The 22,402-nt window shown below is 36.5% G+C and overlaps 1 protein-coding gene across 2 annotated transcripts; it reads right to left on the bottom strand.

Annotated features, from left to right (window-relative positions):
- Window positions 1-222: 222 nt before the first annotated feature.
- Window positions 223-15,703, bottom strand: LOC103710814 (serine carboxypeptidase 1). Of its 2 annotated transcripts, XR_015972519.2 has the most exons (15): window positions 15,373-15,571; window positions 15,136-15,281; window positions 14,795-14,871; window positions 14,553-14,675; window positions 14,200-14,302; window positions 14,075-14,112; window positions 13,855-13,956; window positions 13,475-13,555; window positions 13,155-13,394; window positions 2,481-2,546; window positions 2,265-2,386; window positions 1,451-1,564; window positions 1,203-1,283; window positions 1,071-1,116; window positions 318-514 (listed from the first exon to the last, which is right to left on the bottom strand). XR_015972519.2 is itself a non-coding variant. In XM_008796713.5 (14 exons), exons 1-14 carry the CDS (start codon window positions 15,528-15,530, stop codon window positions 431-433), a joined length of 1,500 nt encoding a protein of 499 aa, XP_008794935.3. In that variant the 5' UTR covers window positions 15,531-15,703; the 3' UTR covers window positions 223-430. The 2 variants fall into 2 exon arrangements, 1 of the variants encoding a protein (XP_008794935.3); XM_008796713.5 differs by lacking the exon at window positions 1,203-1,283 and having other exon boundaries at window positions 223-514; window positions 15,373-15,703.
- Between the last annotated feature and the right edge of the window lie 6,699 nt (window positions 15,704-22,402).

Below are 22,402 nucleotides of genomic sequence, written 5' to 3'. Positions count from 1 at the left end.
ATTCCTCCACAAACAAGACCCGCACAACCCCAATTCCCCTGCATGGCAAATGTCAGGGCTTTATCAAACTGCATCAAGAGTAGTAACACCAAGGTGTCAAAAATTCTTTGCTAGGTTAGAATAAGTTCTCGCTGTTCCAGGTTTAATTGGCTAGCTGTTCCAGTGTCTTGGGAGCAGACGGCCTTTTCCCACAAATTAAAATGGCAAGAGAATAGGTGCTCATTTTACGAAAAAATATATTGAATCATGCATCTCAAGTGGCTATTAGATTCATCTGAGTGGCAGTTTTTGAATGCGATTGCAGCATTGCAAGAGAATTTGGAACAGCTGCGCTTCAGCCACATCGACTTTTGCTTATGCAGCAAAAATGTTTTGTGATTTATTAACCAGTTTACAATAAGACATGCAGAAAAATTCTGATTTTTATGTTTCAGATTTTTGTGCTTGCCAGCCAACGGCTGTAGAAGGTCAATGCCTCCCCTGGCTTGTATTCAGGTACTGTATGACCTGCTCCCTGCACCATCAATACAAAAAGGATGAGGAAAGATAACATATAAAAGCATAAGCATCCAAAAGCCGATGAGATAAATTAAAGGAGAAGCATAAAATTTAAAATAAAATGATGACCTTCATAGTTTCGTCTCCACTATATATAATGGATCTGTAGTATTATCTAAGAAAGCTAATCACAGTGACCCTAACATGGTCCAATTGATGTGAATTTCTACGTAGTTTCTCCTATCTTTGCAGCAAATTGTTAATTGTATTGCAAGGATCACTAGATTACAGCATTCTATTATTAAAGCAACAACAAAGAGATGATCCTTAGCCGCTAGCAAATGGGTAGGACTTGACATATTTACAATCTGCCTATGTCATATGGTAAAAGTCTGCTCCAATTACTTGAAGCTATGCATAAGCTAACATTAGAAATTTATTGACGTCATTTATTTCTGAGCAGATGAGATAGCAGCAGATTTAAGTCATAGCTAGAAAACTTTCAAGGTGATTGAAGTTGAACTTTTCTTCAAAAAGAGCAAGATGAAGACAACATGTTGAAAGTTTCATACCTTTATGGTGAGAAAGGTGAGATTGTGCTCATAGCCTTGGATGTATCTGCAATGACATAATAAAGCAATGAGTAAAACACAGTCCAAGATAATCCAGTAAAGACCAGCACACTACATTATTTCAGCACTTATATGGAAGTGGAGTGCAGTCTCAGTGAGTGTTACACTCAGGAAGCTTATATTCAACCACAAATTGTTGTCTGTGCAGAGGTGCTTCGACAAGAAATATTTAAATTTCTTTTTATGAGAAATCTAACTTGTTTTGGGAGCAAAGTGTGAAAATCTCTTTAAATTACTGGAAGTGGAACAATTAATAACAAAAATTTGTTTGAACCCTGAAAAAGAGGAGAAGAGGGGAGAGGGGAGGCTAGGTTAAATACCCAGCAACTTGTTCATCAAAGAACCAGGGCCTCCATTCATCAACAATTCGAAATCCTAGCGATCTAGTCCATGCTTCACTCCCAGTGAAAGGCACACACATGTCATGGTCACCACTGTCAGAAAGGAAAGGAAAATAAAAAAGGATCAGCTCAGGAAAAATGTCCTACAAACTATTGTTATGAAAGCAAGAAATTCACTTTGTAAAATAGTTGTAAATGAAAGTCAGAAATCAGAAAACAAATGGTTCTCTTTTTCTTTGTTTGGAAGCACGAATGCATGCATCCATTGAAAGAGAAGTATATTGTATTTCTTTGGAGCAACATTATTCTCACAGCATAAAATGATAAGTTTCCAAATCTAGTACTCTTGTCAAGTCAGAAGTCATGCATTGAGAAGGGGCATCAAAATTTTGTCAACACTACCCAAACATTCCATAGTTCTTAAGATTGGAACAACTATGGCACATCGCTAAGAAGAAAAGGAACATCTTGTACAACTATAAACAGTAGAATAGTGTATAATTGCACTTAACCATGATCCTGAAACAATCAGTTACAAAAACTATATAATTTTAAGAATGCACGATCACCTATTTCTGCACTTTGTTGATAACAGAACACTTAAGGTGAATATTCTCCAACTCTTAATAGAAAATTGTCATTTTGTTTCCAACACCACATTGATTCATTATTTGTATTTTATTCTCATTGTTTTGCATATACGAGTAAATCTTCCCCATATCGACATGGTATGATGATCTTCACACTATTCCATGACAAGTCATATTTCAAGAAAAACTAATGGATGGCAAACCTGAATATGAGTGCACGATAACCTTGTTCAGTGAGGTTCCTGTGATACTTGATCATGCTTCCAGCATCATGACTAAAGTATATTTTTCCAGTACATAACTCCCATGGTCCCACCAAACTTGCCTAAAATGCATGTAAGACAATAAAGAATACAAAAGGTTTTAGTTTTCTGGAAAAATGAAGCATCAATGTGGAACAGTTAACTTTGCTAGCGTACCGGCTGGGCATGAATTGCAGATCTCACTTCTTCATTATTTAGCCATGAAGTTGCAACTTCATCACTCTACATGTTCATCAAGTTGGTTAAACTTGGTCATGACAGGAAAATATGTACACATACATCTAATGGTGAAAGAAACTGAGCTACATCAGTCAATTAATCAATCAATCAATCAATCAACCAATCAGTCAATCATAAAGCTCAAATCTGGAAGACATTCCACAAATATGATGTCATCCTAAAAGTTTGGTATGGCTAAAGATCCCTTGCAAAAGTCATTTCAGCAGCATGTTTTATCAGGAAAATATCTCTATTTTGAATGTAATTTCCAAGTTGCAAATTTGTTAGCGACTCAAATCTGCAAATTTGACTATGCAACAAAATATGTATTAATAATGCCTATCATACCATATGAAGATTTAAAATGCTTATGCACCTATATAATCCTTTTTCTTGTTTTTTCTTTTCAATGGAAGCCATATATTAGATGAAGATGTAGAACAATCATTAAAATGAACTTTTACATTAAATTGTAGAGGGAGCAGAACCATAGGTTGTACATAAAATGGAACAAAGATATTGAGATTTGGCAATCATCTAACCTCAAAGTAAATACCATCATATTAAAAAAATAATAAACTATTGGAACCGGGGCTAAGATAGATGAAAGAAAAAATATTTTAAATTTTTCAATATATATATATATATATGTATATACACACCTTGTAAATTTCATATATACTCTTTGAAGTTCATTTTAATTACACTTATGCCCTCATCATTTTCCATGCATTATCACCAAAGCAAGCTGAATCGAGCTGAACCGACCGATTCAGCCCAAACCGAGCCGACCCAGTTGGAGCAGTAGAAAACGGTTCCGCCCCCTAGGGGGCTAGAACCTGATTGGCTCTGGCCGGAACCGGATGGTTCCGTCCGATTCGACTCGATTTGAATCAGTACCGACCCGTACCGATGCCGACCGATACGAGTCTTGGTACCGGTTCCGCGAATCTTGATTATCAGTAATATAACCTAAGTAGGTTGAGAGTATTTATTGAACATGCAAAAATTCAAAGAAGCCCTCAAAATTTAGAAGGATATATATATATATATGACACAACAAGCGGGTGCCTCGTACAAAGTGAGAGAAAGAGAGAGAGCACACAAGTCTTCTTCCTTGTTGTCCCCAAGCAAATGCCTCTTTCTTGATCTTTGTTGCTGAAGAACCCACCCCCTCTTCCACGAGCCTTGAACCAGTCTCAAACCTAACTGCCCAGGACCTCCAATACAATGCAAGTCCCATCATCAATAAGAGACCCATTGTTGGGATCCACTCCCTCATTGTAAACATATAGCCTCGGTTATTAGATACAACTTCTAATGAGGACGAAAGGTTTCTTTTGATCTTTGGTTGTTTTGGGACATTTTTGAAGAGGCTGTAGGGGGTTGGACTGAGGAAGGGGTTAGCTGGTGGGGATCCGAGGAGGTAGAGGAATAAAAGGAAGGGGAAAAAATTAATGATGATGACGACAATGATGGAACCAACATCAGGTTTTGGGGATGTTAGGATCTGAGGTAGGGAATCCCCTGGTGGACTATGCTATAGGTTTACTATCTTAGCCTAAATCCTTGCCTACCTATTGTTGGTTCCTCTTTTCTTCTAGATTTTGTTGATACGTTTAAGAGAAGAGAGGGGAGGTGATGTTGTGGATGGGGCGCTCATCTTGGGTGGTGGTTGTGCATCTAAGGCTTGTCCATGGATGGAAGTGAAAAGATGAATGAAGAAAGGATGGATTGACAGCCTTAGTGTCCACTTAGTATGGTTTATCGCTTGAATTCACTCGGTACTTATACAAGCACTTTTGGGATTTTGCACCATAGAAGATGAGGGTAGATAAGCATCTTCATCTGGCTCTTGCCATCAAAAGGATGCTTCCACAATTTTCAATCATGGTCCATACTCCATGGCATCATATATTGGGAGTGTTCAATGCAAATCTGGCTAGAGCAGGTTGGAGGGATAAGTAGATTGAAAGCGCCATAGTTGAAATCCAAAGCAATGAAGGATCAGGAGTCGTTCAATTTTATGGACCACTGCATCTAGAGTCTGGCAGCAGTAAGATCGGTTTGCTTCGCAAAGTCTTTGTATAAGCAGAGGTGGCGAATGGTCATGAGCTTGGGGCATCGAGGGTGTATATGTAAAATAAACTAATATTGTTCTCTTTTTGATATTGAAAATTCTAAGTTTTAATAGCCAAACACAGCAGTTAAAACCAAGGTGGAGGAGAAAAAGAAAAAGGTTCAAAAGGATATATAAAAAATGTGACCTTCAGGCACGAGTGGCAATCATGTCACTTCAGATATGGGTTGGGTCAAAAATTTGTCAACATGAACTGACCCGTTTATTAAAAGGTCAAAAATCTAGACCTAAATCCGACCTTTTTATGAAATAGAAAACCCAAACTGACTTGCATAACCATTTGATAAACCGGTCAAATCAAGTTAAGTGAGTTAAGAAGGTCTTAAATAGGTTAAACATGTCGGGTTAAATGGGTCTTAAATGGGTTAAGTAGATCAAGCAGGCCTCATACGAGTTAAACATGCCGGGTCATGACTCAATCCAACTATTAAACAAGTCAAAATAGATTAGCATGTGATAGATATAAACCTTAAACAACTTGTATAATAAATGTGTCCAGGTGGGTTGACCCATTAGGACCCGAACCCATTTATAACAAGTCCAAATCTACTTAAAGTGGGTAGGTTGTGGGTCAAGTTGGCCCTATTTTTGGGAGGCAAATATGCAAAATAAGCCAACTTTAAGTAGATTATAACCCAAACACCAATAACTCACCAAAGCTCTCCTATGTGCTAGGAATGGACCTAAATGTGACTAAAACTAGTATTTGCTATAGCCGTTTTCTTTGGAAGATCATTTGTGAAGGTGTCAAGAAGCAAGAGCTTGCACATTTGGCCCGATAGGTAGGAATGATAAAACACAATTCAAACCTAAGCTAACAAGATAATGTCTGTTGGTACCGTTAATGAAATATTGAATTGATACATATGTTCTCCACTCAGAAGCATCAATTGGTTTGACCTAACATAAGATATATTAGAGTAAAGCTATCTGAGTTTTTTTTCAGGCACTTTTAGAATGCACGGACATTCCTTTTTGAGAGAAAAAAGTATTCCTTTTTGAGAAGACAGTAGCATTATAATGGTAAGTAATATTAGATAAGCAACTTTCTATTCACGCTCACCCTAAATGTTCCAATAAGTTTCCCAGACAAGAAGTATACTTGATGCAGTAAAATTAATCTACAAATTATCATGGTAGATCTCTTCAACACTGCCCAGATGGGAGATAAAATACTGGTGATATTAACTCCTGGAAGACTAGATCTGTAGTTTCATTGCTATGAAGTTGCTATTGTAATTTCACAAGACAATCTTATTCACATCCAAACTGCTGCTTCTTTATTGCATACCTTTTGTAAATAAAGGTCTTTGTTAGCACTAAATTCCATTTTGTTAGCCCTTTTTTTTTCAGTTTCATGTGTACTAGAAATTATTGTAGGCTTCCTCTTTTAACAAAGATGGAATTCATAAGATCCACTAGAAAAGTTTCCTTCCTAGTGTAATAGTTTCATTGGTAGATTTCATCCAAGGGAATACTATCTTGCTTAGAATGGATCGTGCTATAAGGAGATGACTTAATGAAGGTGACCTGAGAAATAACCATACTGGGAGCTCAATATTGGAGAAATGATCTCATACATAAAGAAGATAATTTCAAGAACACTTACAAACATAAGATATAATGGTGCTCGAAGAAAACACAAAGCTTGAAGATACACAGATGGTTAGGTGTGTACAATGTTAATGGATGTAGAATACTGATTAAAGGAATTATTCACTTTCCAATCTATTGCTTCATAAATCAATAATTTCATTTCCTAGGGAACATTAGTGTGCTCCAATGAATCATTCTATTTTTTAGCAATAACCCTTTGTTAGGAAGAATGAAGTGCTCAAAATATAAATGAATTTTTAAATAAATGAAGTACCTAATAATTATGCAACTGTAAATGCTAAAGTTATAAGAACTAACTATTGTTGCCATAATTAAAACATATCCACAGAATTATTTTATATAGATGATGCACTCTATAGCTATTCAACCATAAATACTAAAGCCAAATGAACTAACAATTTTCACCTTAATAAAAAATATGTCCTCACTGGTTTACTGGATATGACTAGATAAATCCTTATTGCTTAAGTAGATAAAGCCATATATATCCTCAAGGGTATAACTAGATGAGGCCAAATAAATCTTTGAGATCCATATATACTACTTGGCAAAGTGTCCATATGTATTCTATTCAATTAACCAAATGAGGCCACATATGCCATCTAGTGGAAGGTCCACATATATTCTTATCGATGAGTCAAAGGAGGCCAAATTTACCACTGATTGGGGTTCCATATGTAATGTAGAGTTATATCAATGCATAAGAAATTAGAAGTATATCCATAAGTTCAAAAACCACTGGAACGGAATGGTACTATTGGTGCCATACCATTTCAATGTGAAACTGGTGATGGTAAGGTGCCAGGACATCAAAACCATTCATACTGATATGTACCAGCTATACCAATTCTTATTGATGCATACTGATGGTACCACCTCGACCAATTGGTTGATAGCAATAGCATTTTATTTTTTTAATATTTTTAATTCTGCTAAATATAGTCTGTACTAGTACTGTATCAGCACTATACTTATATCATAGACCATGCTAATGGAAAAATGATACAAGGTTCCCAACTGGTATTTAAAACTATCATTATCTCTAGATTTAACAAAAAATTAATAAATGCCATGTTAAAAAGCTCCAATGAAGATCCATAGATGTAAAAAATATTCTAATACATAATTTTAAGTATAAGCACATCAAACAAGTTAAAGAAAAATATAATTTCGAAGACATATGATTCAAGCAAGGCTCGCCGTCTCCGTACCGAATCTTGTACCCATACTATCCTATTACAGTATCAATACGCAGTACAGTACGAGATGGCGAGGCGTACCGAGTATTAGTACGACATGAGATGGTGAGGCGTATCGAGTGTTAGTACTATACAGGACGGCGTACCAGTTTAGCAGCGATACGGTAGGTACACTCAGTATGGTACAGTACTGACTGGTATGGTGAACCTTAAATTTAAGAATTTCAATCAGAAATGAAAACATAATCTCAAGATAAAATAACACAAGAATTCTGAGAAGAAATCAAAAATCTAACAAAAGGTTTCAAAATATAGAAAAGAAAACTTATAAACTAAAGCCAATTATAGAGTCCAAAAGTTGAAAGAAACCCTAGCTTTGAAAATGATAACAAGGTTTAAAAAACCAAGATATATCCTAACCTTTGAAAAAGCACTAAATAAACCAATTGTTTGAAAGCTAAGTACAATTCTTAGCTCTGCAATTCTGTTACCGGCACAACTCACCTCTTCAATTTTGTTTCGAATATAATATCACTTGCTCTGTCGCTCGCCACTTTGCTTCACCCCTCTCATTGTAAAAGTCGAAACCCTACTCCGATTCTCTCCATCCCTAACTGGTTTGATGACACCATGCCACTAACAACACCAACAACAAGGTAAGTCTCTCCCTCTCTCTCCCTCTCTCCTCTCCCAATGATAATGACGAGGCCGTCAAGCCCTCTCTCTTAGCCTCTCCCTCCCTTCCTACCTTTCCCTCTCCCTCTCTCCCTCCTTTCCTCCCTCCCTTCCAACCTCTCCCTCTCCCTCTCCCTCTCCCTCTTCCCCTTGTGTCCCTCCCAATGACGGCAAGGGCTTTCCAGCCCTCTCTACCCCCTCCCTCTCCCTCCCTTCCTCCCTCCCTCTCTCTCTCCTTTCCTCTCTCCCCTTCTCCCTCTCCCCATCCCTTTTCAGCTTTCCTTATATTGGTACACCCTGTTACAGCATGGTATGGAGTATGGACCCATACCATGGCAAACCAGTCACTGGCCAATACGTCCTATGGTATCGATTTAGCAAACCTTACCACTTATCATTCTTAAAGGTCCATATCAAGGAATGTCGAACCAACATGATCCGGATGGTTCGGCCTGCACTGCTCGGGTCGGTTCGTCTATTAAACCCTCCCCTCTTCGCTTATAAACCCGCCTATTTATAAATCCAGCCCGACTTGTTTATAAATCCTCAGAGGTTAGGGTTCCTTCTCCATATATCGTCAATAAGCCTTCATCATACCCTCTCTCCCAAAGTTTACAATCTCGATATCAGACCCAACCGGTCCATCCTATTATAGTGTCGGTATACAGTACGACATAAAACAGTGAGGTGTAGCAAGTGTTGGTACGGTATGAGACTGCGTATTGATTTGGTACTGGTACAGTACTACATACTGGTTCCTCATCATTATCATGGCATCTCTCCCTTAACGGATCCGTCGAAGGCCTCCTCCAGATCCAGCTCTCTCCGGTCCAAGTGAGTCCCCCCTTTCTTTTCCTCTCTCTCTCCCCCTTCCTCTCCTTCCTCTCCCCACTCTCCCTCCCTTTCCTTCTTCTTTGGCCCTCTCCCTCTCCATTCCCGTGATTCCAATATGCCGCATTTCGAAACGGTATGAACGAGTACCATATCATACCAATCGCCAGCTGCATACATGCCGATACCAGTTCTTCCCTTCCCCCTAAGGTTTATGATAATTAGATTATTATTTAAATTAGATTATTATATCATAGTTGTATATAAATTAGATTATTAGATTATAATAATCATAGTTGTATTATACGATAATTAGATTATTATATCATAGTTGTATATAATAATGTTTATGATGTTATCATCATATTGTTATGTAACATAATATAATATGATATCTACAATATTATCTACCATATAATCATCACATATTGATATATTAAATAGTATAATTTTATATTGCATCATGTTGTTGTATTAAAATATAATAATATATTAGCATTAATGAAGTAGATTACTAAAGTATTTTTCCAATAATATGTAAGGAATAACATAAAATAGATAGTAATTCTTTAAAATAAAATATTTTAATTTAATTAAATAATATGATCTCTTCCAGTATAACAATTATCTAATATATATTATAATGATATAATAATAAAAGTATAATAACAATTAGTGCACTATCATAATGATGATAGAAATTTTATTGTTATATTATAGTTGTATCTAGTATTAGTACAAATATTGTAATAATTATATTATTCTCAAAATTAGTTGAAATTATATTAACTATATATCAATGATAATAGTTACATGATTTAGTATTTATTACGATAAGCTTAATAATCATTATATCACATATTAAATATAATAATGAAAATTATTGTTATATTCTGCTTAAAATTATAATAGTAGTAATATTATTATAAGATTATTATAATATTACAAAATAGTTATTGCAATATATTTGTAATATGTATGATTTAATAGCAATATATTCCCAACAGGTTCATGCCCATTCCGCTGCATCTGAATTTTTATTTAAATTTTCTTTTCCTCTCTCTCTTTCCTTCCCCCTAAGGTTTCCCTCCATAGTCTTTACCTATAAAGCAAGGAAGGGAAATTCAAATAGGTGGGGCCTGCTAGGTGAGTTGTTATGAATTGTCAGTTGGTTGGTTAGGTGCGTTAAGTCTATGATTCAGCAAGTAAAAAACTAAATATAGACTTATTTAGATATATATCATTTAAGTAAATGTTTTCCATTTAATCAAGACATTATATATAAATAAGAAACAATTTCCATTTGAGTAAATAAAAATACTCAAAAATCTAATTGCATAAGAATAAAAAGCTGGTTTCTCAACTTTCATTCCAATTCCAGTTTGGGGTTGAATTGAAATTTCAGCTTTTAAACACTAAAATGTTTCTCAACTTTTAAGATCACCAAACTCAGAAGTCCAGTTAGAGAAGTCATATATCTTAGTCTCCAAAGCACTTCATCTAATACAGAATTAAACAACACTTCTTTCATAGAATGATTCAGATTTTGCCCATATACACAGATGTAATTTTTTATTTTAATTTTTAAGTGTAAGTTGGGATGTTTCATGGAGTTCAAGAACATGGTCAAGTGTGCATAAGAAATCATGATCAAGACACCTTTGAAGTTTGGATCTCAAGACTTACCTCCAACTTGATCACATCTGATTTGACAAAACAAAGACTAGTTGAAATAACAAAGGTCTAACTGTTTAAGCTTGAATTTGATCTAAACTTGTCCATTGGAAACTTGTTTGAACCCAATCTGATCCACCAAGTGACTAGGCAGACCTCTAAATTTTTAAACCATAATCCACTTTCTACCCTCATTTATCCCACTAATAGACCACGAGATTCAGCATGAGCAAAAGCAAGAACAGGGCCGCAAATAAAATAACCAAATCTCTTAAAAGAGAATGCAAAATTAAGAACAACATACCTTTTTTCCGATAAATATAGCCTACCAATCTTCCAGGTAGGCTCCAATATTGATGCAGCTCCTCAAGGTTGCAAAGTAAAATTCATACATGCTAAAATAAACTTTATATCTAGGTAGAACTTTTTTTTTATTAAAATCCAAAAATAATGCACAAAAAACAGAGGAAGGGAGAAAGAATAGAGGAGAGAATAAAAGAGAGAAAGAAAAGAAGTTGATAGAAAATAGGGACAGATATTGAGGGTTCTTGCTAATTAAGGATGTGTCTTGTTTGTTATGGAGTCCTATTTTTTAAACCGCATTATCTCTTTAGCTATAAAACTAGTTTTTGTGATGAATATTGAATAGACTGAAATTCCTTTCCTCTTTTTCGAGTATCCTAGCTCTTATATCTCCTCTACCTAGATTTCTCACTAATCACCATTATTCTATCTATCTGACTCCTTTTTGCACTTCTCACCTTCAAATTTCTCTCCTTCACTAATTTTTCCATTTTAAAGAGTAAGTGTAAAGAATTAGACCAAATCAGATCAGAAAATCAGGACAAAAGGGCTTACACAGTAGATCAAGCATAATGAATAGTGGATATAAAAAAAATTCAATCCAGAATCACTAGATATTAGCTTAAAATTTATACGCCTTTAGATAAGACATGTAACTAGAGTTTTATTTTCAGTGTACAGATCATAAGGTATATATTATTTTGTGATGCTTGATGTGTAATGGGTTTTCAGTTCATATTTATATGCAATTTCATGTACTTGCATTTTATTTTATAGGCATTTATATGATTATGTGTTTAATAATTAAACTGTAATAAGAGAATGGAACATAACATTGTTCATTTAGCATTTATATTGGACTTTCAAATACTCTTAAGTAGACCAGTTGAATCTCCAATGCATTTAAACTAATCTCTAATCCAAGATGGAAGAGAATTCCTAAGTAGCTAGGAAAAGAAAGTATACCAAGTACCAACTCTTAAAGAAGATGTAAGGAAAAGAGGAAAAAAAAAACAACATAATCTTTTGTCTACAAATCATCTCTAAGTTTAACCTCCGTTGATCTATAATCTTGTTGATACAATAAAATACTTCTTAGGATAAAGAACAGGACTGATCTTCTTATGATTATACCCAGAATATTCACATTTAGGTCAACACCACAATGTACAAAAACTCCTCCCTTCTTAACCATCCTATATTCTTTCTCCAACTGCCTGACTTAAACCCTTGGCCATATACACGTGCAACATCCCCTCAAATAGGAGATCTTATGAGTTATATGTCACAAATAGAATCTTTAGTGATTGGCTAGATCAAATACGCTCTCCATCTTTCCTTAATTTCATTATCATTTGTCCTGATGTTACTAGTCATACAACATCTGATGAGGTATACAACCATATTTTCCTCTTCCTATTTGTTATTAAGTAATAAGCAATAGTTCTTTATTTAATGTAAGCTATAATTTAAGTCATAGACGGGAACATCATAGGCATTAAGAAACACTTCTTTTCATCATTTTTTCACTAATGCTAAATCTTTCAAGAACTTGTTCTGCCTACAACACCATAAACAGATAAATGATTCCACAGTAAAAGCAGGATATCATCTTTTATGTAGGTATTCAAATGTGCATTCATTAGTGAGAGTTTTCAATCTAGTTAAAGGTATCCAAACATTGTCATGTATTTGTGAGATGCAAAAAACATCCTTGAGAAATCATATTTATTATTCAATGAACCTTTTAACTTTTAATTAATACAATAGTTTCTATCTTGAAGTAGTCATAACATGCAGCAAAAAGGATTACGAAACTTTTTGTTTGAGATAGTGCTAATCAAAAAAAAAGCGTAATCATCAAATAGAATCTAGCAAGTATTTCTAAGTTCACACAAGAAGAAAAGTAGAAAAGAATAATATATCATCTAACTGAGGCTGTTTCATAAAGCATGAATTCATTCTTGGAATATTGGAGAAACTAAAAGCTTTCCATAAAATCATATCAAGTAATGTTGCATTTCTGCTTATTTCCATATATTCAAAAAAACAAATTTTTAGGACAAAGGAAAACAAAGAGTATGTGGTGACTGCCATATTCAAGGACTACAGAGTGAGAAGGAATAGGTAAAGAAGATGAACGACAAGGAAAGAAATAATTGCTACACTTACCATGCAAGGAACTGAAGAACTTCCCAGCTCTGGCCAAGTTGGAACATATCCATCTCGTACTGGAGCTCTCAGAGGCCAAGAACGGCCAAACATTCTTTTCCTTATTGGGAGAGGCCTATCAGTCTCACCTAGTCTTCTGAAACTTGAAGGCAAACGGCTGTTCCCAGACAAACCATCTCTAATTTCGCGACCATGGTAGCATGGCTCAAGGATATCATAGATGTTTAGGTTACGAAGTTCCTGGATATGGCTACAAAAGCCTCAGATACATGGAGAAGATTAATTAATTAATGACATCAAAAAAAAAAAAATAGCATTACCCGATCAACCCTGTCTAGCATGTTTTGGCAGCTCTCATTTACTGGATTCCAGTAACTTCCATGGCAGGCAGTATTAGCCTCCTGAAATAACAGCATGCAATCCCATAAAATCTAGGGCTAAGAATTTGTTGTGTTTCATTGATTCTTTTAAACAATTTATTAATTAAAAAGAAGAGTAAAATTTGGCTTTGTAACCAATTAAGAACATTTTCTAAGAATCAGATAGCTCTAAACAAGCAATTGGAGGATAAGCAAATTTTGCTGCATGTCATTTCAAAATTACTATGAGGAAACATAATAAGATACTGTCATATGGAGTTCACAGTAGCTTCTAGCTTCCCAAAATAAATCCTCTGTCTACTGAAGAGGTGAGTCCATACCTGAAATAAATCGTTCGATATAAGACCCATTCCATGAGCAAACGGAACAAGAGCATCCCCATCAAATACCGTGTCGGCAACACCATTTCCGACCATATAGCCCTGAATGACATGTAAAGAGATCAAAGACAAGCTCAAAATACTTCCATTTATAGTGCCAGTATATTCCTTTATCATTTGTTAAAATAGCAAATGACATATCTACTCAACAGATTCTGACCTTAAAGTTGATTGTAGGCTTTACACCATCTTCAATTCCTGTAAGTAAATAATTAACAATAGACAAACCTAAGTAAGACATCAATCATCTCACAGAAATGATACTACTATCTGAAATCAGCATACCTTTGGCAACTTCAGATGCAAGAGTTGGAACATAGACTCCAGCATATGATTCTCCGGAAATATAGAAAGGATTCTGTTGGAACTCTGGGTATAGTTCAAACCACTGCTTGAACAACAAAATCATAAGAAAACATCCACAATGCATCACCAAACAAAAAGAAGCATAAATTCGTAAAAACAGAACTCAGACTAATCTAGGAAAATTAAGAAAACTAATCGAGGAAGACCATGTAATTCAATGCAATTTGCTAGTGAGTGGCAGGCCTCTCTCAGATTTATCACTATTATTGACTATGCAATGCAAGATTATAATGTTACTCTATCATCCTATCTCAATAAATTGGAGACAATACCTTCAAAATAAATTTGTGTGAATCAGAGGCAGTCTTCAGATCTCCAGTAGCATAATCTGATTCATCATTTGAATATGACATTCCAACACCCGCAGGAGAGTCCAAATAGAGAATGTTAGAGACCTAAATTGTAAAATGATCAGTCATGCCAATACATATGCAATATCAAATCAGTTTTCTGAAGTGGTGAGCTTGAACAGAGAAGAATTACACTGGTGAGTTCCAAGTCCAAGACCTTTTACCTTAGACCAGCTGTAAGGATTGAGATGCAGCTGTGGCATGCTCCCAGCAGACCCTCCAGACTGAAAGTTGAAGGGACCTGCAACGCAATGCAAATTAGCCCTTCACCAAATTAACATGATCATCTAAGCCTTTAGATTTACGACCTCGAAAGGATAGGTCGCAATCAACTCTAGACTGCAATTTTCAGTAATTTTTTTCTTCGTTGAATTTTGTTTGATGGACAAACATGCATATTCCCAATACAAAAGCATCCACTTTCCATGCATATAACCAAATCTAAATTCCCCATAGGAAAACACATAAAATCCAAATTGACACACGGGTCTGGATTAATTGATACCATGCTCATAGATGAAGCCATCGAAGCTGGAGCAACCTGGCCCGCCATTGAGCCACATGACCACGGGGTCCTCGGACGGGTTTCCTTCTGAGACCACGAAGTAGTAGAAGAGATTCCTCCCATGGCCCTCATCAACAGTCACATACCTTTCCACAGACACCAAGATTAAGAAATCGATGCAACAAGAAAACTATTAACACCGACGCCAGAACCATGAAGAGTGGAAGCAGTCAATACCCAGAGTAGTGCTTGGATGGGAAGGTGGCATTGAAGCCCGGGAGATGAGTGATCAGAGCACTCTCGGGGGCCGCCGAAATCAAGAAAGCACCGCTCAGAGAGAGAAGCAGAATTGAAGAATAAGCCGAGAGGAAAGGAAGAGAAGTGGAAGCAGCCATTGATTCTGCTCAGGGCGGTTCATGTGGACTGGGAATAGTAATATTTATATGACGCGGCCTGCCAGCGACATCAAAATGAAAACGGAAGCGTGGAGGAAACGCAAAGATTGCCCTGGTCCTAATTTTTTTCTTTTCTTTTCTTTTCTTTTTTTAACAGGAATACGGAATCCGATGGAACAAAAAAGGTTTGATTATTTGTTCTTAAATAATAATAATTATTTTTGGAAAAAAAATAAAAATTTTTATTTTTCTTTAAATAAGTTTCCATCTCTTTTCTCCTGATTTCTTTTCTTTTTCCCGATCACTCTCAATCCTATCGCCTCCGACTACTCCAGATTTTTGGATCTCCTTGGCCACCTCTCCATCTAATTCAAACTCTTTCTCATCCCTAGCCGCATCATCTATCTCATTATCCCTTCCTCTCGCTTAATATAAACCCTTATAACAAATATATATTTTTTTTCAATTATCAAAAATATAAAAAAATAAAACTCATATTTTTAAAATTTTTATTAAAATATCACAGTGCCAAATGCGACCAGGTCCAAGGAAATAAAAATTATAGGAGACAAATACTATAGAATATGCGCTTGCTCCATGATTTTTGTTTGGTCCAAAACCGATGGCTTTTGACTGAAGCATATTAATTTATATATAAAGTACGGTCTTTTTTTTTTTTCTCTCTTTTCTTATTTTTAACACGGTGGCCAGGGAGCAAGGCCGATGGCTTTGGACCGAAGATTTGTTTGGGAAACGGGAATACGGGATCCCTGGGCGGGGACCTTGGCATAATTTAGAGTACAAGATGGGCCGTCACACGTGGATTAATCTGATTGGATGCTTTGTGCGTCCCGGCACCCACGAGTTTCTAGCGGAGCGTACAAGCGCAGGGAGCTTGGTGACATATTGAAGATGGCGAACGGAGAAAGATAAAATGTCCACTTTCACGTCATGTACCATAAAAAGCAGAAGATACCTGATGTTAGATATTTTATTTATTTGTTTTGTTTGAGTCTTGGCCTAAAGTGAGTGGACCGGTGGAGATTCATGAGTGGATTGCACTGCCCGTTGTTGGCCCACGGGGTCTGCTTTGCCCTCTTCTTGCGCAGGCAGCAATGAGACAGATGACTTGCGGATGGAGTACTGCTCATCATGGAGCAAGGAAGAATGCCCTGCGAGTGGCATTTTCTTAGTTGATGAGCTAGGTTATTCAAATATATCACTTTCTAAAGTATCTTAGTATTTAAAAAAAATTAATTTTGGAGAATGTGGCTCTCGAAGCTATGAAGGCCTAAATCTACAAGTAGGGGCATGACTAACTCTTTAGACGACAAAGAGGAACCACCAACATGCGAAGTTGGTAACATGTTAGTTCGAGTATTTGATAGATTTAACTGGGAACTCAACTTTGATGTCGGGTCTAAAAATGTCTTCTCTAATCAAAAGAAACTTTAGGTCCAATTGGGAACCTTCTGGCTTCAGAGTCTAATATCCCAATTCCTATTGTCAAGAGTGTGGTCGACGGCAGTTAGTTTATTGTCAAAACAGCCAAGTAGACAAGAGGTAGGGTATTGACCCTAGATAGCTCTGTTTTAGGGAATTAGGAGCAAGTAAGGTACTTCCCCCAAAGCATTAATCAACGAATAAATGTACATAGAAGAGAGAGAAAGAAGTAGATGTACATATGTGCTCTCCAAGTGTTGCCTAGCTATGCAACCTAAAAGGGAGGTGGGGTGACAAATTAGGTTATAAAAATTTTAACAGAAGTTTGCAATTTAAAGAATTCAATTTTCAACATACGTGCGAAGTGAGAATGTAAGAATATGAAGCAAGAAAAATACAAAGAATAGAAAGCAATCAAGATATAAAATTTTGTAGTGGTTCGGTACCAAATTCATCACCTATGTCCACTTCCCAAAACACAATTCTTAGGAATTTCACTATAATCTACTCAAAGATTATAGCCTGATTATTTAACACGGGCTCATAATCAATCGAGTTGATCTTTTATGGTAATCAATCACTGCCATCTCTTATCGAAACCTTTCCTAGGCTTGATAAGAATACAACATGTTATCCCCAAGTTTCAACACTTTAAACTTGTTACAATCAACAAACAAAGAGTGCAAGAAGAATGACTCTTTTAAGAGCAGAAGATCAGTCATTGAAGCTCGTGAGGAAGCACTTGTTGAACTTGATGTGGGCTCGAAAGCTTTGCAATTAATTCTCTCAAGTGTGGTGGATGTAATATTTAAAGCTTATATTGAATGCTTCTCTTCTTTTCTTGTTTTTCACTTTCTCTTGTTTTCTCCAAGTGTTCAAAAGCATTTATAACTTGAAAAAACATTGGAGGGTCGTTTCTAGTTGTTGGAGAAGCTGAAATAGCCATTGAGAGCAAATATAGACATTCTATTTTTGCAAAAAAAAAACTAGCCATTACTATTATCAGATGCAGACGAGTCAAATCGATGTCTTCAGTTGTGGATTCGTGATCTTCATGGGTCGACTCGAGAAAGCACTGTTTTTTGCTGCGTTTTGTCTTTTGCCTATAGTGATTGTAGGGTCGACTTGAGTTTGCTTGGGATCGACTTGTGATCCACTAGAATCAACTCACAAAAGGGCTAGTTTTTACTTTCTTCTGTCTTCTATCTACAACTATTCTGAAATCGACTCAACTTATGCTGGGGTCAACTCATGTTCGGTAGGAGTCTACTCGTAATTCTTCGGGGTCGATTCGTAGATGTTCAATTTTTACTCCTTTCTGTTTTTTGCCTGAGATTGTTCTAGGGTCGACTCGATTGATCCAGGAGTCGACTCGCAAAGCATGCCGGTCTCTTTTCTTGTGCCGGGGTCGACTCGTGTTCTTTTGAGGTCGACTCATAAAACCATCCAAAATTGAGGTCTTCTATTCAATCAGAAGTCGGTTTCTAGTATCTTGGGGTTGGCTTCTCTTGCACAAAATTTCATAATCTTAACTTACATTCTTTTGCACCTTCAGTATTTTGAATTGATATTAACTTGACATCCCGTTAGCATTCTTGTACACTCTAAAAATATGATTAGTGAACTTTTTACTTAAATATTTTGTATCATCAAAATCAAATTTTTTGGGCGAACACTAAGTAACCAAGCGCTAAAACAAAACTACAAGGTTTGAGGAATGATCGAGGAAGAAACACAACCTCAAGCTTTTCGATGACATTCTGTCATCTTATCAGACCGAAGGTATTCCCATTGGTGCAAGGTGTGAGACCCTGGAACTGGGCCCGGTCCACTTGACCGGCCCAGTCCCAAGTTTTGGCCTCACGTGCGGTGCACGTGAGGCAACGGGATGGAGGGATCCATCTCGAAGTAGAAGGAGCCCCTGTTTTAGGGCTCCTTCTCCTTCTCCTTTGAGTCCACCGAGGGAGAGAGCCGCCGCACCCCAAGGAAGAAAGGGGGGAGGATTCTTCTTCGTGTTACCACCGAGAGAGAGAGAGAGAGAGAGAGAGAGAGAGAGAGAGAGAGAGAGAGAGAAAGAAGCCATGGCACGGGTGGCATTCTTCTTCCTTTGCTGCCGGAGAAGGAGAGAGGCGCCGGACGTCGGGGCGGAGGTGAGAATCCTTAGCCTTTCTCTCCTCTTCTTTCATTGCTTGGCCATGACGCGTGGTGGGTTGGAGCCGGCCGATCGCCGGATTTGGGTCCAAAACGGCTTGCTCTAGCCATCGGCGTGTTCGCCGCCGCCAGTCGCCGGGGGTGGCCGGATTTGCTCCGCCACTTGCTGCCGCTGCCAAGGCCGGCCACCGCGGCCGCCTTGGGTTCGACCAGGAGGAAAGAAGAGGGGGCGGCAGCAGGGGGGTCATGGATCCCCTGTTTCGCCGAAGGAGAAGAAGGGAGTCGGGAGAGAAAAGAAGAAAGAAGAAAAAGGAAAAGAAGGAAAAAGAAAAGAGAAAAGAAGAAGAAGAAAAAGAAAAAGAAAAAGAAAAAGAAAAGAAAAGAAAAGAAAAGAAAAGGAAAATAATTTAATAATAATAAAGAAAGAGAATGGTTTACGGGTATGAACCCAAACTCGGGATGCTAGGCACTCCTGCGGGGCCAGCCATGGGAGGATATTAAAAATTTAAGTCTTTATATATATTTATTGTGATGAATTTTAAAAGATGAATACGATTTTTGAATATTAGGTTCTGGAAGGGATTTGTGGAATTAATTGGATTTGTCGTAGATCGCGTTCGCAAGGTAAGTGATGTAACCTCTTTACTAGATTTATCGGCAAACTAAATATCTGTTTTACGAATCGAATTTTTCGTGATTACGAATTTGATACATGGATTATATGTATATTTTTAGAATATTGTATGACTCTGATTGAACGTATTTGCTTCTGGTTTGAATTGTATTTAATTGCTCTGACATCGTATTTTCGACTTGAAACACTGAACATAATGTAAGAAAAGATAATGACTTGAAATAGATTCAGACTTGCAGTCGAGCTATGTTGAGGACCTTGCCAATGGAGGCTAATACATTGGTACCGCAAGAAGAATAGTCGGTGATATGACCCTGCCACAGGAAACATGTGGTCATAGTTTCTGGCTGTTGAGTTGAATCTGATAAATTAAAAGAAATTGAGATATGAACGACATTTGGTTTTGGCACTGTATGTTGTTTTTATATAACTGAAATATGAAATAGACTTATAGAGAACAAACTGAACTTCGACCTGGCTATGTTGAGGACCCTGCCAATGGGGGCAGATACGTTGGCAATTGACTGTCCTGAAGGACTCACCGCAAGAAGATTAGTCGGTGTTGATGACCCTGCCACAGGAAATATGTGGTCATAGTCCAGGATCGACAAGATGAATTGAATATATGAAAGAATCTTGAAACCGCGAAAAGAATCTTATGAATTCAAGAAATATTTGACTTATACTTTGGAACTGCATATTTATTTATTTTCCACATATTATTGCTTGATTTATCTAGCTAGAGTGTTCATTACTTACTGGGCTGTCTAGCTCATTATACCATCTCTTGTTGTTTTACAGATTTCGAGAACTAGTCTATTGGAGATTCAAATTGGGAGAGCGACTAGAAGGATTGTGGCACAAGTTATATTAGATTAGGGTTATTTGAGTTGATTTGTTATTATGGACATTTATTATGATTGGTGGACTTTTGTTATTTTAAGAACTAGGTTTCTACATGTTGGTAAATGATTATTCCGCTGCGTATTTAGACTTGTGAGACCTTATGACTTGAGTTAGTCAATGGAATAAGATTGCATTTATTCAGTTAAATTATTTTAGAATTACATAATTGAGGTGTTTGGTTTAGATGCCTTGCATGCTCGTGGGGAGAGTTTCCTACGGGTGTGCGGCGATTGGCGCGACCCCCGGCTCGCGATCTCGGGCTGGGGGCGTGACAACTTTTAAGGTATCAGAGCCAGGTTGGATAAAATCTAAGACAAAGAATCTGACATAAGATGAGTGTAGGTGGGTAAACACTAAGGGCATTGGACGTGAATCCATGTCAATTGCATTGTAAGCTACTTTCAAGATTTTCTATTAAGCCTTGTGATAGATTATGTATGAGAAGGTTACTAGGAAATTATGATTGAATTTACTTATGAGGTTTGATACATTATGGAAGATTGGGCAATCTATGAATCAAGTTATAATTAGTTAGATTTGGATCTAAATTAAGTGCAAAAGGATTGGCCATGGAATATTATCATGCATTGTGATTATTTATTATTTAAGTGAACTTGTAAACTCAAAAATTGATATGGAGGTATACTATGATTTTGCTTAATTTTGAAGATAATTTTTTTAGAGGCAAATTAAGATCCATTTATATAAAGTTGTTTAAGATTTGGGCTATGAAACCTTTTTACAGTGCTTGATTAAAATATTCTTCGAGGATTGAAAACTGTATGTGGATCATGTATGAAACTCCTGTGTAGATGGAGAATATATTTGGGATAAAATTCTAGAATTAATTTAAAATTACAATATAGATTGGGATTATGATTGGAAGTAATTTAGTAAATTATGAGAATACTGGTTGTTTAAATTATTTTAAGATGATCAACGATATTAACTCTATGATTGGAAAATATTTTCTGATGGGTTTCCTTGTTAAGGAGAATTTCGTTGTCAAAGAAAAGAATAGTATTTTTGATTTTGACTGGATATTATCATGTTATTAATAGGTTCTTCTATCTGTTGTAAAAAAGAGAGAGAGAGAGAGAAATCTGGCATCCCAAGTCTAGGATTAATGGTTCTTGCATTAGCTGATTTTGTTTTGGAATGTTTTTGCCTAGATCTCTTTTCCCTTAAATTTGTAGCTTATGCTTTTGACAGAATTAAGAAATAATTATCAATCTTGAAGAAATAATTTTATTGGAGATTGTAAAGTATTCATCTCGGTGGATTATTATTAATTTAAATTATCGTCTTTGGATCCAAATAATAGATCTTGTTCATGTCTATCAGAGACTATGTGATGTATATAAAACTTCAATTCAAAGTTTGGATTTAAGCCGATCTAGGGTCTTTTGTCAATATTGTTGCGGTTGCTGATAAAAATCTAGATTTGCATAAAGAATTTGTATTTTAAAGGCTTACATGGTTATGATGAAGGATTTTTGATAAATGCTAAAGATCTCGATGAAGAAAATGTTAGGAGAGATGGTTGAGTTGGTTTTACTCATTTGTATCGATTTAACGCCTTCTAATTTGGACGAGCATTGAGAGAATTCTTCTGGTTGATTTTACGTGGAGTTTGACTTAGAATCCTCTAGTTGAACTGATAAGAGAATTAAGATTCAATCAATTTTGACCCGAGGGTGAATCTAGACGGATGGCTTGAGGTAAAGTAGGGGACGAG

Source organism: Phoenix dactylifera, chromosome 13 (genome assembly GCF_051530095.1).
Source record: "Phoenix dactylifera cultivar Ajwa chromosome 13, Ajwa_hap1_PhDact_Kaust_v1.1, whole genome shotgun sequence".
NCBI classification, from domain to species: Eukaryota; Viridiplantae; Streptophyta; class Magnoliopsida; order Arecales; family Arecaceae; genus Phoenix; species Phoenix dactylifera.
Note: the sequence above shows the minus strand (reverse complement) of the source record. Positions and strands in the feature narration are given on the sequence as shown.

What these genes read in the sequence shown, in the direction of transcription:
- LOC103710814 (XM_008796713.5), bottom strand. Translation starts at nt 15,530, where the DNA reads ATGGCTGCTTCCACTTCTCTTCCTTTCCTCTCGGCTTATTCTTCAATT. An exon ending in CACACAAATTTATTTTGAAG is followed by an intron (nt 14,303 to 14,552) that starts GTATTGTCTCCA and finishes TTGTTCAAGCAG; the next exon opens with TGGTTTGAACTATACCCAGA. An exon ending in TTTGATGAACAAGTTGCTGG is followed by an intron (nt 1,117 to 1,450) that starts GTATTTAACCTA and finishes ATGTCATTGCAG; the next exon opens with ATACATCCAAGGCTATGAGC.